An 18341-nucleotide genomic window follows, 5' to 3' on the forward strand; every position below is an offset into this window, starting at 1 on the left:
GGCATAACTACAAAATTTCATTATTGAAGGAATCCACTTGGTTGGGTACTCAACTTATTTTTCCATTAGATGAGTAAGGTAATTCAACGTACCTCACTAAGGCATTAACCACAAAATTTCCAAACTCTATACTGCACCCACAAAAGAAGGTTTTGGAGGAAGGAATTTTGACTGTTCAAGCTAACCTCCTTTTGCTTTCACAGTTAAGTTTTGTTCTTTTCCCTACTTGTTGTTTAACGTAGTGTTTTTTTCATATTCCTGTATACAACTTCTGTTCAAGCTAACCTCCTTTTGCTTTCACAGTTAACCTTTGTTTTTTTTCCTATTTGTCATTTAATCTAGTGTTCCTGTCATCTTTGTGCATACAACACTAGTAACAGAGCATTTTTAAGCAAAAGTAACTATTCTTGTTTGCACAGAACATCCCCTGGGGTTGAATGTTGTCAGTTGGCGCAATGTTGTGGCTATGGTTTGAAATGTTAGAAATTCGTGGAACTGCGTAATGGCATGCATTCATTGTGGGAGACAAGGCACAACATATAGTTGAGAAAATATGTACAATGTTGAACAGCTTGGCTAAGCAGATGGAGGAAGGAGGGTATGTCGCGGACACAAATTTTGTATTGGATGATGTGGAGGAAGAGGCAAAGGAAGACATGCTGCATAGTCATAGTGAAAAGCTAGCTATGCATACAAATGTAGTGAAGCTAGAAAGCGTCAGTTTAGCTCCTAAAATTTTTCAAATGAGCAAAGAAGGGCAAGGATATTAATGGGCTGAAACAAACCAGAATAGCAGGAACTTTAGCAGTAACTATTTTAGGAAATTAATAATATATTATTATCTAAAAATAGAGGCGTAATTGAGTGTTTTTTGTTGATGAAACCGTAACAGAAACGTCCTTATGTGATATATGTACAAGTAAAACATTACCAAGTGAATATATACAATGATGAGCAGCTGAAATTTGAATCATATACAATGTTGACGAGTATTGTCACAAAAGTGGATACAATTTTGTACATGCTTTGCAATGTATTTCTTGAAATTTTACATATTATATACATAGAGACATGTTTGGTAGGTAGTAACTAAACATATATACAATGAAAGTATTCTTTGACATCTAAACATATATACAATAAAATCATTTTATGACATGTAAATGTAATTGACAATGAGCAGCTAATCATATATGCATGATGGGGCATGGCATCAACAACACCAATTAATGTTTATTGTGGTGCCAAATTGTGCGAGTTGTTCATGCAATTGATTCCGCATTTTCCTGTGTGTCTTCCTTTCATGGATGTGAATTGTTTTCTTGAGTATTTTTCTTATCTTCTTTAACAATTCAATGGTTGGACGCAAATGGTAAAGAGGCAATGATTGTTGGGGCAGTATCCTTGTTTGCATATCTTGTAATGTAAGTTCTTGTTGTTGGATTTCTTGGCAATACTCATACAACATTCGGAGGTAGCCTGTATCCATACCTGTTGCCATCCAAAAAGAAAACATTGTAAGTGACAATGGATGTGTTTGCTAAAAGAATTTTTTTAAAGAAATGAATTAAAATAAATAAATTTCTAAAGAAAATTTTAAATTGCAGTGAATGCTAGACTTTGCCGTTCGTAGCGGAAAACATTTTGTTTGAAGATTTGAAATAAAATAAACGAAATTTAAACTAATATAAAATCATATGAGGTTAAATGTAATAGCAAGCAAATGTAGGTGAAATTTGGTTATGTAGTAAGTGGTGTTTACCATGTGGGTAAATTTGGAAGACAGGTTGTATGATTGGCTAGAGTGTATTCTCCTGCATAGATTTTGATGCAAGCAATGATTCCTCTTGCTGTCTACGCTTAAGATATGGATTCTCGTGCATTTGTGCAATGCGTGAGAATGGAAATGTTGGATTGATTTGAATGTCTGCCAATGACCGCACTCTTGAAATTGCAGTGAACGTTAGCCCTTGTCGTTCTTTGGTGCCGATGTCTACTGTTGCTTTGTCTAATGCCATTCCTTGTGACTTGTGTATTGTTAAAGCCCATGCCATTTGAAGTGGTATGTGACAGCGTGTATCCCTTGTGATGGGAGAAATGGGTACATATGTTGGGTGTGAAATGTCCCATGGTGTTCCTTTGTATTGTTGAAAGTCGACAACCACGAAGGATGGTAATTCTGGGGGCTTTGAGTCAATTGAATAAAATATCGAGATGACTTTCCCAAGTGCACCATTGACAAGGCTTGCATTCACCCATAAGTTGCTGGTGAGCATAACTTTTTGTTCGTTGCATAAGAGCACTTTTGCAGGCAAATGCTCATCTTCTGCTATAGTAGAAGTTTTCTGTCTTTGTTGTTCTGCAGAGCAAAGCGCGACTGGGATGTTCAATTTTTTAAGCATTTTCTTATTATGCAACACAACTGAGTTGTTCATTGCATATAGGTGCATGGATTCTTCAAATGTGTGTTTCTATTCACGTGTTAGAGAATAAATTGTCCTTGAAATTAGGAGTTGCCAATCTTCAAGTGTAGATATTCCATTTCTGAGATTTGTGAGTATTTGCCGGAAAGCAACTTGGGACGGGCTAGCTCCTTGTTGACGAAAAACAATTGAAAGTGTTATGAATGTGTCAAAGCTGCGCCAAAGTGTAGTTCCATGTGATGTCCCAGCGTATAAAGGAATGTCTTTTACAGGTGGTAGCTGGCCTAAATCTCCGACAAGAATAATTGAGCAATTGCCAAATGGTGCATTTTGGTGAAGAGGGAATGCCTCTCTTAGACGATCGTCAATGCGAGGAAGCATTTTTGGACCAATGAAGCTCATTTCATCAATGAGAATGTATTCTACATAACGAAGTTGCTCTTGCAGTTGTAGGAGTGGTTGGCCTTCAGGAGGATGCATTGTTTGGATAGGGATACGAGGAGCAGAGTGAATTGTGAGGGAATTTATGTTGAAAGCTGCAACGCCGATTGGTGCAAGTAATAGTAAAGGGTTTTTGTTTGTTGGTGAGTTTTCCAAAAATGCATGGTGCAGACAGTTAATCAAATGGGATTTTCATGTCCCAACTGTTCCTTGTATGATGATTCTACCTGGGCATTTTGGCGAAGGGGTTTTAAAGTGTGAAAAAATAGTGGTAAAAGCTATGTTTTAGGTAGGATATAATGTGTGATCTTGGGGAAGGTTGGAAAAAGAATGATGTTGGTTTTGAATGGTTGAGTGATTGAATTCAACAAAATTTATCGCAGTTTCTTGCAAGTGGAGAGGGATAGTAGTATGCGACCAATTGTGGTTGGCATCGAAGTCGCAGTAGCCAATCATGCCGAGGTCATCAACTGCAATATTGTAACCTAGGTGCAGCTGAGAGAGGATTTTCCATTCATTCATCTGCATGGAATCAGAAGGGGTGTGGGGGGTAGTTTGATCTTTAATATGTGGGGTTTGTGGGTTTTCAATTTCTCGATGGACATGCCATGGTGTATATGTACCCTTTATTTGTTCCCAGTGTGCAATTATTTCTGCATCAGTTGAACCAATATCATTGGGGAGTGTGCGGAAGGGGAAATACAATAGTAATTCACTCCAACAAAAAGTGGCATAAGAAGGATCATCAGAGAAAGGAATGACATTGTAGTGGGGAAAGAAATGTACAATCATTGGAGGGAATATGTGTTTCCATTGGTTTTTTTTTTCCATTGGGAAGAATATGACCATGAGCGTGCAGATTCAAGGAGGGGCAGTGATTCTAATGAAACAGGCCTGTTCATGTATGCAAGGATAAAATTTGGTGTCGAACGGGGATTCTTAGTATCTTGCGAAACACAATTGAAAGCAACCTGGTTGACATTCAAAGAATGAAATGTACGGCTGCACAGAGAGAGAGGCAGCTTTTGTAACATATGGCATATTTCTTGCACTCCAATGTCTCTATCTGCAATGGTTTCTGTAAGGAGTTTTCGGATAACAACAATAGTAGGTGCTTCTGGAATGGCACTTTGTGAAAGTCATGATAGCATTTGACGGTAGCTCTCAGATCTTGTTTCTGCTTTTGCTGCATACTTTGCAATATACTTTAACACAACATGGCGAGATAGGACTGGTTGACAATCAACATTTTCTCTCCAGATAGAGAGTAGATCGGCATTATGAATATTCAATCTTTCATCATTGCGAGCAGGGACGTAGGTGTTATGCCCTTTATCATCAAACAAAATTGAAGATGTGGAGTTTAATTCCCACGACACTCCATATCAACAGCTAAGTACATTGTCTTTCTTGCAGAGACAAGAAGATTCATGACAGTTTGTATGACGTTGAACACAGTTGACGAGCTCTGTATAGTCTTCAGACTATTTGGACTTGAATATTGATTCTGTGTCAAGAAGACATGGGTTATGAATTGTTGATTGGTGAAGCGGAATATTTCGGTATTCTGCCTAACGTGGATTCCAGGCAGTTACGTAGTGGTCGAAATAATTCTGTGCATTAGCAACTTCCATTGCATTGTTCTAGTCAATTCTATCCATATTTGGTGCATTTGCAACCAGAGGAAGCCATGAATGTGTGCAGATCCTCTATGTTGCCATTCGTATCTGAATATAATATGAAGGTAAAATTTGGTTAAAACATATACGCAATGTAGAATTTAATGTAGAGGGAAATGGATATTAAAAAATACTTGCACCAGTAGTCTATTGGATGGAGGCCTTTTTGCAGGATTTCTTCGAGGAAAATTGTAAATCTGTAGTGCATATATTGGGATGTTAGATGTGGGTTTTTAATTATGTTTTGAATTCTCCATTGGAAGTCGTTGTCTGAACTAGAAGGAACACTGGTAGGCATGATCATGTGCAAGTCATGCCATTTAGTATCAACTGCATTGAGAGTGAAAAAGAATGTCGGGCTACCTATTTGCATGATCATGTCAGTCAGTTCAGAGCGTCATTTGTTCCAGAAAGACCGTGTTCCTCGTAGGCCTGAACCGAATCGCATTATTTGCTCTGACAGTCTTGAATCTGGAGAGTCATGGAGACACTGTCACAGGTCCAAAACTGTTGTTGGCAAGTTGTTCTCAATGTACTTCTTCACGAAAACACTAGCAGTTGTTTGGCTACGTGGCGCATTAGAAAGTTATAAAGATAGTAGCGGAATCTTGGGTGTTGGCCAAATTGGTTATCATGGTAGTGCAGCAAGTGCAAAGCATATTCATGCATCTCAACTTTTGTAAGTCTTGGTTGTATGATCATGGCAATGCCTGTAGGGAAGAGTATGGGGAATTCCATGGCAAAGAGGCCTACTGTGTTGTATTCATTCATAGTTGTTAAAGATAGTGGAGGCCAATCAATAGAGCTTGTTGAATTTGCATGGGGCAAGTACAAATAATCACAAATGTGTTCAAGTTTAGTGGATTAATTTGGGAGTATTGGAACGAAAGGAGAGGGTTGGATTTCTAATGTAGGTAGCATTACATCAGTATCATAAGTAGAATCAGTAGTGGTTTGATGGGGTTCAAAAGAGGAGGTGGTTACATTATGGAGAAGAGAAGAAATAACAGTAGAGTGATCTGGTAGTGCAGAAATTGCAGATGAACTGAATTGAACATCACTGTAGTAAGGGTCATTTTTTTATTTTGTATTCAAGTGCTGCAAGGACACGTGATTTTCAAACGAAGAATTCATAAGCCTTTTCAGATGGATTGTGCCTTTTCACAATGAGGATGTCTAAGTCAGAAATCATTCGAGGTAAGTAGTTGGAAATAGTAGTTATGTCTTAAGGGAAGCTAATTGTATGGCCGCTATATTTGTATTGACCACCATGGGCATGAGTAACTTGTAGAATAGGGTTTACACATGCAATGAGCATTTCTTCAACTTGTGTTAAATGTTGAAGGACATAGGGTTGTTCAGCAGGATTCATGTTGTTCAGTTCAGAAAAACGATTGGTAGAATTAGATGATGCACAATGAAAGCAAGAAAGGCTACCGTGTAGAAGTTTTGTTTTCATTACTGGGTATGATTCTTTGCATATTGTGCAAACATGCATGGTAGAAAGTTCATCTATCCTTTGTCGACAACGATGATTTCTTCATTAAGAGGAGGGTTATATTGGATTTGATGAAGGTGAGGTGGGTTTGTTCGTATAGTTGGGAGAGCATTTGAGGTGGGAAGGGATGTAGAGGAAGTAGTAGGGTTGTTGCATTTTTTATAAAGAAGTCATCGGCGTGAATTTATTGTATCCTTGTGATGTGTGTAAAGAAGACGGTGCCGCTCGTTTTTATCCGCCTTTTAAGTGTATTTTGGCATATCTAAACAAGTACAGATAATTATTGTTAGTTTTCATAAATGAGTATTGCATGTTTGGAGAATGTATTACATGTTTTAGAATTAATTTTCTTATTTGAACATCGGTGAAGTGTAGGTAGAATACATAAAAGGAAAAACATGCAATTAACAGTGTTACAAAAACATAAGTTATTATGGAATCTATTATTGAGAGGAGAAGAGCAAGATAAACATTATTTTTCTTTTTTTCTGCTCCATTTTTTTTACAAGATTGAACAATAGCATGAATAGCTTAGCAAGCAAGAGATCAATGTATATCCATGTAAACAATGAATGGAAAACTCACGTAGTAAGTCTTTACAAATGTTGATATCTATATTATGTAAAATGCAAAGGGTAAACATACATATTTTGGAATAACTGGAAGAGATTATTTGCAGCAAAAGTGTGCATTACAATAGCATGGGCATAATTTAGAAATGCCAGTTTATGTACAAGCAGTAGTGTTTGAAGAGACCATAAAACACTTTCAAAGGCGACAAACAACAGGCTGTTTTGAAATGGACATTGCTTGAATGTCATTAAGGGCTTCTTTGCATGTAGAGGCATATTGAATTTCTTTTGAATTTATTAGTATTGGTTGCAAGCGCCCAACATCGTTGAAGTAATCTATTTTAATGGAAAGTGTTAGTAGGAAGCGGCGTCGTGTAATTCAGCCACAAATTTCTTTTAGATCAGTTGGTTCGATAGAAAGAAGGAACAGGTCTTTTGCCGTGATGCCCATGAGCTTGTTTCCTACGTCATTGAAAGCTGTGATGTTCTGTAGGTTCTCGGTGTGGTCATGTAGCTCAATTTTAAGTTTGTAATGGTAGTTACATTCTGGGAAGTTGCCGTTACATTTTGTACAATGCAAAAGATTGTTAGAATGCTCCACAACCTTTTTCATGCATTTTTTTCCATTAAAATCTAATGGACATGTTAGAAGTAGAAGTCATCCATCTGAAGAGCAGTTATGAACTGAAACCCATATTGCTTTCTCGGAGGTTTTCATGTAAGCAATTTCATTAAACATCTTTCGTGGTAGGGCACATTTCGAAGCAACACCATAGTTTCTACTCAAACATGGAGAAGAAGAGCTATAACCTGTTTTAGGGAACCATGCATGTAGTTGACAAGTTTCTTCAACTTGTGGATTTATGATGAGAGTGCTCGTTGATATCGTCGCTATTGTGGTGCAATTAAATTCAGATACATGACCTCCTTTGATTGCAAGGATTGGTGGGTTGTCAAAAGAGTATTATTCAGCAAAGTTTTGTCCTATAGAGTCACAATGGTCTCTCCATAATGTTACATCAATGCTAAAACCTGACTTGTCTTTTAATATGAGTGTTTTCCTTAATGTTTCACTTCCGTCTTTTCATCGAATTGTTGATGCAGGTGAGGTGGAGTTGACAGTGGAAGCAACAAACAAGTAAATTTCCCTTTTGTTCTTGAGGTGATTGTAGTTTGGGTTTGCTTCTTTGACTGTGCCATTTGAAGCAATGTATAACTGGCCAAATTGAACAAGACTGTAAAGAGATTCGGCCAATTCAGCAAATGCAGAAAGGTGGATCTCTTCATTATCACGATTGATAAGGTCAAATCCAAAAACTTTTCCTGAGCCTCGCACATTGTTGTAAGTCTTCAATGCTGTTTTTGCAGATGCTCTACCTTGGATTAACCAATACTTTTGGTAAGTATTGAGCGCCTTGAATGGAATAGCTGTAATTGTCACCGTAATTAGTGGAGTAACTACAGAGGGCAAGGTATCTTCCACTGGTGAAGAGCTATACTGGGATGTACCTACCTTTGCATGTATTAGTGTTGATGAGTCCTTGGTCAATGCTATTGTACGCATTACAACTTCAAGCTCAACCACTCGGATGGACCTTATGTAAACACATGAGAAATGAATTAATGAAGGATTGATTTTTTTTTTTTGTAATGCAGGAAGTGTATAGAAGACAAAAAATAAAAAAAGGGTAAATTCAAATGTTGGGCCTTACGAGGAGTTTTGAAGCACCATGCACGCTTCTTTTTTAAGCAGAATTATTAAGCCAATTTGGATGTCTTCAGATGCAACTTGTGGGCTATATGTTGATGGTAGCAAAGTCTTGCGTTGATGTGTTCCATCAGATAGAGTAGTGTAGAAGTGTGAGGATGTTGTTTTTAATGATGTAACAGAACCAATATCGATTATCTAGAGTAGTGGTTGAATCTCAGTGGAACCATTCAACAACAAAGGTATGGCATTTGTAGTCAAGGCTGGCTCCATAATATTAACAGAGGGATTCTTTTTCCGTGATAGTAGTACCTGTAATTCATCAAATCGCCACAGCACAAAAGTCTAGTAAAGGAAGATGTGATGAGAATGCAGAAACTAATCTACGAAGGCTAATTTTCGATGGTGAAACAATAATAAGGGCAGAAGGTATGAGAGTGAATTGTCATTCACATCACTATTAAAGATGAGATGACCTTGTAGGTGTTGTCAGTTAAGGTTAGCTTAGGTACAAGTACTAGTTCATCAAAAGATCCATGTGATATTAATTTGGACTCATCTATTTTTTCAATAGTAACATCTATTGCTTCCATCAATTCTGAGAAGATTTCAAATGTTTGTATATAGCTGCCATCAAGTATGTCTAACACCTCAATGAACTCTATTTGTGTTGCAGTAGTCAATTTCCATTTAATTATACCAGACAGTTTTGGCAAACTCCAACACTTGATACCGCTTAATATGGAAAAAAAATCCCCTAACTGGTACCATTCAGGGGCCATACAAAATCTCAGGGGAGTCTTCTAAAATGGTGGTTTCTTCGTCACAGCAAGCTCATCTTCCTACAGAGATAATGGACAAATAAGAGACTATTTGCTGACACTGATTAAAGAAGGGAAATTTAGATCTCTAGTCCCATTTCATCCCAACAGGGAAACTTTACAGATCAAGGAAACATCTCACTGGCGGTGAAAAGTCACTCAAATTCCATGCCTGGGGAGGCTCCACCTAGTGGTGTTGTCTATGTGGATGCTAGCCTTTCACATTGGCTAAAACCTATAGAACCTATCCTTCTTGCTACAGGAAATTAGCACATGAGCGAGCTCTGCCTAAGCACAGTCAATGGGTATTAGATCCTTCTAGGACAAATGAATTATTACAAGAGATACAAATTATCCACATAAGTTTCTAATCGCAGCGAACTGCTTCAGTGAAAATATCCCTGGATGTGGACCTCATCAAGAAAGTAACTGAACTTATCATAATTGTTCTTCTAGGTTGTGGATCAGTACAAATAGTTCAGACTCCAGAGAGGCCAGGGTAAATTAATTTTTGTATTGTGCATTAATTATTCTTCTTTTGGTTATATGTGTTCAGCTCGATATTGCTCGATCTTTTAAGCTTCCACAAATTGTGAGTAGAAGTAGGTTATAGTATTTTTCTTTGGTTATATTGCATTATCAGGTTAATCTACAGGTAGATTTTCTACATAGGTCTCAAAGCAAGATTTGTAAAGAATTTGCAGAATTTATAAATGGTATTAGAGCTAAGTTTATAGGAGCTGTGAACAGTATACTAAGAAGAGAATTTGAAGTTTGAAGTTCGGGGTTGTAGGTGCAAATTGAATTCTTATCATACTTCAAGGTTGGCCAATGGTGTTCTATGGATTGAGACTCGAGTATGCCTTGGAAGATAGCTCAAATTACATAGCATGGAAAGATAGAATGGAGGCTATATTAGAAGACAATGGCTTGAAGGAATTCATTGATCAAGAAATCCAAAAGCCAGCTTCAACTAATGCACAAGAGTTGGCTGAGTGGAAGAAGTGTGTGGCAAAGGTGAGACGGATCATCCTTGAGGGAATTCGAGACCATTTTGTCTCGAGTCTCCATGGGAAGGATACTCCATTTTCAATGTGGAAGACAATGAAGGACCTATACCAAAACAATAGCAACCAGAGGAAATTGGCGCTCAAGGATAAGCTTCAAAGAATCAAGATGGAGAAGGGCGATACTATTTCCACATATATGAACAAGCTCACCACCTGCAGAGATGAGCTTAGCAGTGTGGGAATAACTATTGTCGATGATGATATGGTGAGCCTTGCTCTCCTTGGCCTTCCAAAGAGCTGGAATAACTACCAGGACTCTATGAATGGAAGGGAGTAACTTTCGGATTGGGAACGACTGTGGTCGGATCTGATGCAGGAGGAGATCAGGAGGAGCACACGAGATGGTTCTTCATCCAAGGATGATGATGAAGAAAATATGGCCTTAGCAAGTAAGGCAAGGAAAGGAAAGGGGAAGGCTTCCCATTCCAAATCGAATTCTTCTGATGGAGGGAAGAAGTGTGAGAAGTCTAAAGTGAGATGCCTTAATTGTCACAAGATGGGACATTATGTGACTAATTTTCCATCGAAGAAGTCTAAGAAGGAATCCTCAGAAGGATCGGAAGGTGAGGCATTGGCCTCTCAGTTCGAAATGGACTTTACCCTCATGCATGCATGGTGTCATCGATGACTGGTTGTGTCTGGTATCTTGACAGTGCAGCCTCATTCCACATGACAGGTGATAAAAGTTTATTCAGTGCCTTGGAGGAGAAAGACCTAAAGGTGTGCATATATATGGGTGACGATGGAAGGTATAGTGTTTTAGGAGTGGGCACAGTTTCTTTTTAGACGGAGCATGGAGCTCCTATCACCTTAACAGAGGTGAAGTATGTACCTGGACTGAAGAAGAACTTGGTATCGGTCGTGGTATTGGAAGACCGTGGTTATGATGTGTTTTTTAGTAAGGGAAAGTTTTTCCTTAGACACATCACCATGAGACAGGTGAAACAAATTATTTCACGAGTCAAGAACCTGTATGCTCTTGAGGTTCAAGATGCATGCAAAGCCTTGAGGAGAAAGGCAAATGTTAAATACTGGGTGTTTGAGAGGGAGAGTAAATTACCTCTCAACATGCAGTCCCAGAAGAAGTCTCAGACAATTGTGGAGGAGCCACAATTGGAGAAGTAGAGAGGAGACTGAGTGAAGACATCCACTCAAGCAGAGTCTTCCAGAGATGGACGAAAGCGCACAAGAGAAGTTGATAGATTGTTGAAGGATGCGAGAGAGAATGTGGGAGCACCATCTTCTCAGCGTAGACAGAGGAGGTCACCTGAGAGGTACACTAGATACATGGACCTTGTTGGGGTGATGTGAAGTGATAGTCCCAAGAAGGCTGAAATTGGGTATGGTCTATTGAGAGGTTTTATCTCATGGATCGTACCTTGCAATGGGAACCCAAAGTACATAGTAGCGGGACGAATCAGTGGGATTGATGCAGTCATAGATCAAAGTGACAGAGGCTAGAGTAGTCAGATACTGAAGAGCATAGAGAAGGATTGACAACAGTGCAGAAAGGTAGAGTCAGCAGAAGCGCAAAGTTTTCAGTTGACAGAGGCAATAATAGTCAAAGACTTTGATGACAGATGCATCATGCTGATTCAGATTGGATGTTTTTTTTTTTGTTTCTGGAGTTGCTGGAGCAACAACACTAGAGAGAAGTGTTGCATGCATAACATTCCAAAGGTTCACGATCGGGATTGAGTTGAATTCCTTTCTTGTTGAGAGGGATTGTTGAAAATAGCAACAAGAAATGATAAAAATAGAATCAAGAATATTCCAATTTTAATTTGTCCTTGAATTAAAATTGTGAATTAAGAAACAAATTTAGTCTTACCAGCTGCTTGGAAATAATTAATTAATTCATTATGGATTAATTAGTTGGAGAAATTCAAGTTAGAAGTCTTTCTGAAGTCATGCAAGAGTTATCCCTTAAATTAAGGAGACAGGATTGAGTTATATTTGAGTTGTAATTAGTTAACTTAGTTTACTGAGTTAAGTCGAGTTAAATTAGTTCCAAATTGTTTGAGGAACTAATGGTGAGTTATCAGTCAGTTGATGCATGCATGCTCTCAACTAGTGTACTCCAGTTAACTGAAGATTCTCTCATCAGAAACTCATGCATGTCTATTCTGAGAAAGACCTAGTGGATATTAAAGTCAAGGACAATGTACTATTATTTGCATGTGTTTTCCTATAAAGAAAACTCATGCATGCAGAAGGAATCATTCCTTGAGGATTGTGCAGTTCATACAGGGTGTGAGACCAGTGTGTGAGATCAGTTTTCCACTTGGTTGGAGAAGATCATCCTAGAGGAACAATGCAAGGAAATAAGAGCTCGGAGGGCAGAGGAGAAAGCTGGAGAGAAGCCATGATTTCTTGTAAGCATTTGTGAGGATTGTACTGAGAGTTGGATAGCTGTGAGGGCTAAGGCTTTGTATAATCTCTATGTATTTCCACCTTATTTGATAATACAGATAGTGGGGTTTTTAGCTGAGGCTTTCCCCAAAGTATTTTCATGTGTCTTGTGCATTGATTATTCTTCTTCTGGTTATACGTTTTCAACTCGATCTTGCTCGATCTTTTAAGCTTCCACAAATTGTTAGTAGAAGTAGGTTATAGTATTTTAATTTGGTTATATTGCATTATCAGGTTAATCTACAGGAAGATTTTCTACATAGGTCTCATAGCGAGATTTGTAGAGAATTTGTAGAATTTCTAAATGGTATCAGAGCTAAGTTTGTCGGAGCTGTGAACAGTATACTGAGAAGAGAATTCGAAGTTTGAAGTTCGGGGTTGTAAGTGCAAATTGAATTCTTATCATACTTCAAGGTTGGCCAATGGCGTTATATGGCTGGAAACTCCAGTATGCCTTGGAAGGTAGCTCGAATTACATAGCATGGAAAGATAGAATGGAGGCTATATTAGAAGACAATGGCTTTAAGGAATTCATTAATCAAGAAATCCAAAAGCCAGCTTCAACTAATGCACAAGAGTTGGCTGAGTGGAAGAAGTGTGTGGCGAAGGCGAGACAGATCATCCTTGAGGCAGTTTGGGACCATATTGTCTCGAGTCTCCATGGGAAGGATACTCCATTTTCAATGTGGAAGACATTAAGGGACCTCTACCAGAACAGTAGTGACTAGAGGAAATTGGTGCTCAAGGATAAGCTTCAAAGAATCAAGATGGAGAATGGCAATACTATTTCCACATATCTGAGCAAGCTCACCACCTGCAAAGATGAGCTTAGCAGTGTGGGAATAACTACTGCCGATGATGATATGGTGAGCCTCGCTCTCCTTGGCCTTCCAAAGAGCTGGAATAGCTACCAAGACTCTGTGAATGGAAGGGAGAAACTGTCAGATTGGGAACGACTGTGGTCAGATCCGATGTAGGAGGAGATCAGGAGGAGCACATGAGATGGTTCTTCATTCAAGGATGATGATGAAGAAAATCTGGCCTTAGCAAGTAAGGCAAGGAATGAAAGGGGAAGGCTTCCCATTCCAAATAAAATTCTTCTGATGGAGGGAAGAAGGGTGACAAGTCTAAAGTGAGATGCTTTAATTGTCACGAGATGGGAAATTATGTGACTAATTTCCCATCGAAGAAGTACAAGAAGGGATCCTTAGAAGGATCGGAAGGTGAGTCATTGGCCTCTCAATTTGAAATGGACTTCACCCTCATTACATGCATGGTGTCATTGATGGTGGGTTGTGTTTGGTATCTTGATAGTGCAACCTCATTCCACATGATAGGCGATAAAAGTTTATTCAGTGCCTTGGAGGAGAAAGACCTCAAGATGCACAAAGAAATGGGTGACGACGGAAGGTATAGTGTTTCAGGAGTGGTCACGGTTGCTTTTCAGAGGGAGCATGGAGCTCCTATCACCTTGACAGATGTGAAGTATGTGCCTGGACTGAATAAGAACTTGGTATCAGTCGCGGTATTAGAAGACCGTGGCTATGATGTGTTTTTTAGTAAGGGAAAGGTTTTCCTTAGACACATCACCACGAGACAGGTGAAACAAATCGGTTCACGAGTTAAGAACCAGTATGATCTTGAGGTTCAAGATGCATGCAAAGCCTTCAAGAGCAAGACAAATGTTAGAGACTTGGTGGTTGAGAGGGAGAGTAAATTACCTCTCAACATGCAGTCCCAGAAGAAGTCTCAGAAAATTATGGAGGAGCCATAATTGGAGAAGCAGAGAGGAGGCCGAGTGAAGACATCCACTCAAGTAGAGTCTTCCAGAGATGGACGGAAGCGCACAAGAGAAGCTGATAGATTGTTGAAGGATGCGAGAGAGAATGTGGGAGCACCATCTTCTCAGCACAGACAGAGGAGGTCACTTGAGAGGCACACTGGATACATGGGGCGATGTGAAGTGAAAGTCCCAAGAAGCTTGAAATTGGGTAGGGTCCATTGAGAGGTTTTATCTCATGGATCGTACCTTGCTATGGGAGCCCAAAGTACATAGTAGCGAGAAGAATCAACGGGATTGGTGCAGTCAGAGATCAAAGTGACAGAAGCTAGAGTAGTCATATACTGAAGTGAATAGAGAAGGATTGACAATAGTGCAGAAAGGCGGAGTCAGTAGAAGCGCAAAGATTTCAATTGACAAAGGCAATAACAGTCAGAGACTTTGATGACAGATGCATCATACTGATTCAGGTTGGATGTTTTTTTTTTTTGTTTCTGGAGTTGTTGGAGCAACAACACTAGAGAGAAGTGTTGCATGCATAACATTCCAAAGGTTCACGATCGGGATCGAGTTGAATTCCTTTCTTGTTGAGAGGGAGTGTTGAAAATAGCAACAAGAAATGATAAAAATAGAATCCAGAATATTCCAATTTTAATTTGTCCTTGAATTAAAATTCGAATTTAGTCTCACCAGCTGCTTGGAAATAATTAATTAATTCATTATGGATTAATTAGTTGGAGAAATTCAAGTTAGAAGTCTTTCTGAAGTCATGCAAGAGTTATCCCTTAAATTAAGGAGATAAGATTGAGTTATATTTGAGTTTTAATTAGTTAACTCAGTTTACTGAGTTAAGTCAAGTTAAATTAGTTCCAAACTGTTTGAGGAACTAATGGTGAGTTATCAGTCAGTTGATGCATGCATGTACTCAACTAGTGTACTCCAGTTAACTGAAGATTCTCTCATCAGAAACTCATGCATGTCTATTCTGAGAAACACCCAGTTGAGATTAAAGTCAAGGATAGTGTACTATAAGTTGCATGTGTTTTCCTATAAAGAAAACTCATGCATGTAGAAGGAATCATTCCTTGAGGATTGTGTAGTTCATACATGGTGTGAGATCAGTGTGTGAGATTAGTTTTCCACTTGGTTGGAGAAGATCATCCCAACGGAACAGCGCAAGGAAATAGGAGCTTGGAGGGCAGAGGAGAAGGTTGGAGAGAAGCCAGGATTGCCTGTGAGCATCTGTGAGGATTGTACTAAGAGCTGGCTAGCTGTGAGAGCTAAGGTTTTGTATAATCTCTATGTATTTCCACCTTGTATGATAATACAGATAATAGGGTTTTTAGCTGAGGCTTTCCCCAAAGTATTTTCATGTGTATTATGCATTGATTCTTCTTCTTATGGTTATATGTTTTCAGCTCGATCTTGTATAATCTTTTAAGCTTCCGCGAATTGTGAGTAGAAGTAGGTTAAGAGTATTTTTCTTTGGTTATATTGCATTATCGGGTTAATCTACAGACATATTTTCTACATAGGTTTCAGAGCGAGATTTGTAGAGAATTTGCAGAATTTCTACATGGTATTAGAGCTAAGTTTATCGGAGCTATGAACAGTATACTGTTGTGCTCTACAACAACCCCCCATTTCATATCATTTTTATTCTCAAAACTATAATATGAAATGGGCCCCTTTTTATTTTTAATTGGTATCAACTTAGTATTATTCAAAAAGATCCGAAAACAAAATGAAAACATTACAAAACCTTTTTGATAAAACCAATTAATTGGTCTTATAATATATAAATGAGTAATCTTTTATCATTGCGATAAAGAAATCGCCAGATCGCATGTCGCAACAACAAAGGAGGCATAACTTAAAGACCCATTGGTTTTCTCCAACGCGACAACACACAAAAGGCTATCGGATATCGGCAATAATGAGTTATCATAACAAAAGTCCCTTTCGCTCCGATGCGATGCGATAAAGTCCCTTTCGCTCCGATGCGATGCGATATCGCTATCGACGATCGGAGATGTACCATGCATGCTTTTCAAAGTTCTCAGTTAATACTCCCGATGCGATGCGATATCGCTATCGGCAATCGGGGATTCCAAAAGGAACCAATATAACGATTTAAGTTTTCCCCGACGACCGATTGCGATAAAGCTAAAAGCGCGAATTTCAAAGAATTGATAAAGCAGGGATATTACGATTAATTCATATTAAAGGCCTTATCTTCCCAACAACGATTCACCTGCGCTCAACCGCCAAAACTTCCAAGGCACGCTTAAACAAATCATTCAGCCAATAAACGATATGATGGGCATTTAAAGGATTGACAGGTTTTAACGACCATTCAATGGAATAGTAAGTCTAAAAAATATTTTCACAGATTGTATCCGCGGCCACTTTAATTTAATCCTTCATCATGCATTGATTAATATATCTCGCTCAATTTTGGTTTGCGCTACCAATTCTTTGTATTACGTTCATTTTCACTCCTGTGTAGAACTCTTCCGAAGCAGTAGATTTAAGCAGAATGGGGAAGAAGTCTAAGAAGACTGCAATAGCCTCCGCTTCGCCAGCCACAGGACAACTCATCGCTGATCCAGGAACTAAAAGAAAAGGATTGATATCCGACACTACATGTCTAGGACTCGGCAAAACTACTTGGCAAAGTACCTATAATTTGATTGAGGCCGAAGAACCCGAGGTGACAGCAGTACAAGCCACAATAGATACGACTCGAAAATCTGATGCTACTCTAAAGGATTTAGCCGACTCTTTCCTTCATCGGATAGCAGCTCGGGAACAAATTCTCCCATATACGGATGTAGTGAGGTGGGAAATTGAGGAAATCCCAATCACAGACAGAACCTTTTGCACCAGAGATGGGAGAATCTTCGGTTCATTTCAACCTAATGATTTGAGGCAAATGTATCATTTGCCTGTACCAGAGAAGAAGTACAACAAGGCATTCCTGGAGAAATTCAGAGAAGAGAATGAAATTGAATCCGAACCCATTCAGGATTGGAGGCAAAATCCGACAAAACACAAGCATGAATCTTCGGGTAAGTACTTTATTGATTCTCTATGTTCTCCTTATTGTTATGCTGGGATAATGATGTGTAGGTTGTGGGGGTTGCATGATTCCGCTAATTTCACTATAGAAATGGTTCCTTTGACGGAGGCGGCATGTAATAGTGAAGTAATGAATTGGGCAACTATACTGTTAGATAAGCTAGCAACCGCAATTCTTGATTTTAGAAGCAAAACCCGCGTCACTGAAAGGCTTATTCCCCCATTCTACTACAGTGCTTATATCTTGGACACCATGTGTTTTAATTCTGAATTTCCCGTGCTTAGATGGAGGTGGACTCCACAAGACCCCATGCCCATTCACATATACCATCAAAAGTTGTGGAAAACTTACTATAAGCACCATTTATACCAAGTCTGCAATGGCTTTATGTTACCCATTCACTACTCTATTTTTGATAAACCTGCTCCTAAGATTTCCTACCAAGCAGGGGTTGATTTGACAACTATAGGAAGATGGTTCGGAGAGGAAAAATTTACTTATATAAGAATTTTCGGCAGCCAAGCTAAACCTCATGTCCTCCCTTTGTACATACCTGATAAACTGTTGGCTAGGGAGATAGCCTATCAGATTATGTCCGAAGGAGTTACACAAACTCTAAAGAAAAATAAGAAGCAAGTTTGGCCCTCTTTTCCTCTGAGATGCGGTGTCTACACTTTGCATGATTTTAAACATGCAGAGAAAGAAGCTGAAAAGATGAAGGCATTAACTCTAGCAACTCTCCCTAATAGGCGATTTGATCCAAACAAAGTCGCCTATAATGCACTTGAACAGGCCAAATTGACAAAGTTTGATCATAAAGAAGATAAGTTCGATGACCTGTTCTCCTCAGCCGAG

The 18341-nt window shown here is 38.9% G+C and overlaps 2 protein-coding genes across 2 annotated transcripts; both read right to left on the reverse strand.

The window, feature by feature from the left end:
- Window positions 1-1799: 1799 nt before the first annotated feature.
- Window positions 1800-2435, reverse strand: LOC149227379 (uncharacterized). Its single transcript, XM_089380479.1, has one exon. The coding sequence runs from the start codon at window positions 2433-2435 to the stop codon at window positions 1800-1802; it is 636 nt and encodes a 211-aa protein (XP_089236605.1).
- A 36-nt stretch (window positions 2436-2471) lies between these two features.
- On the reverse strand, window positions 2472-2903 carry LOC149227380 (uncharacterized). The gene has a single exon (XM_089380480.1). It carries the CDS (start codon window positions 2901-2903, stop codon window positions 2472-2474), a length of 432 nt encoding a protein of 143 aa, XP_089236606.1.
- Window positions 2904-18341: the final 15438 nt, after the last annotated feature.

This window comes from Pinus tabuliformis, chromosome J, assembly GCF_031772625.1.
Source record: "Pinus tabuliformis cultivar Carrire ecotype Pingquan chromosome J, CPIR1, whole genome shotgun sequence".
Classification (NCBI taxonomy): domain Eukaryota; kingdom Viridiplantae; phylum Streptophyta; class Pinopsida; order Pinales; family Pinaceae; genus Pinus; species Pinus tabuliformis.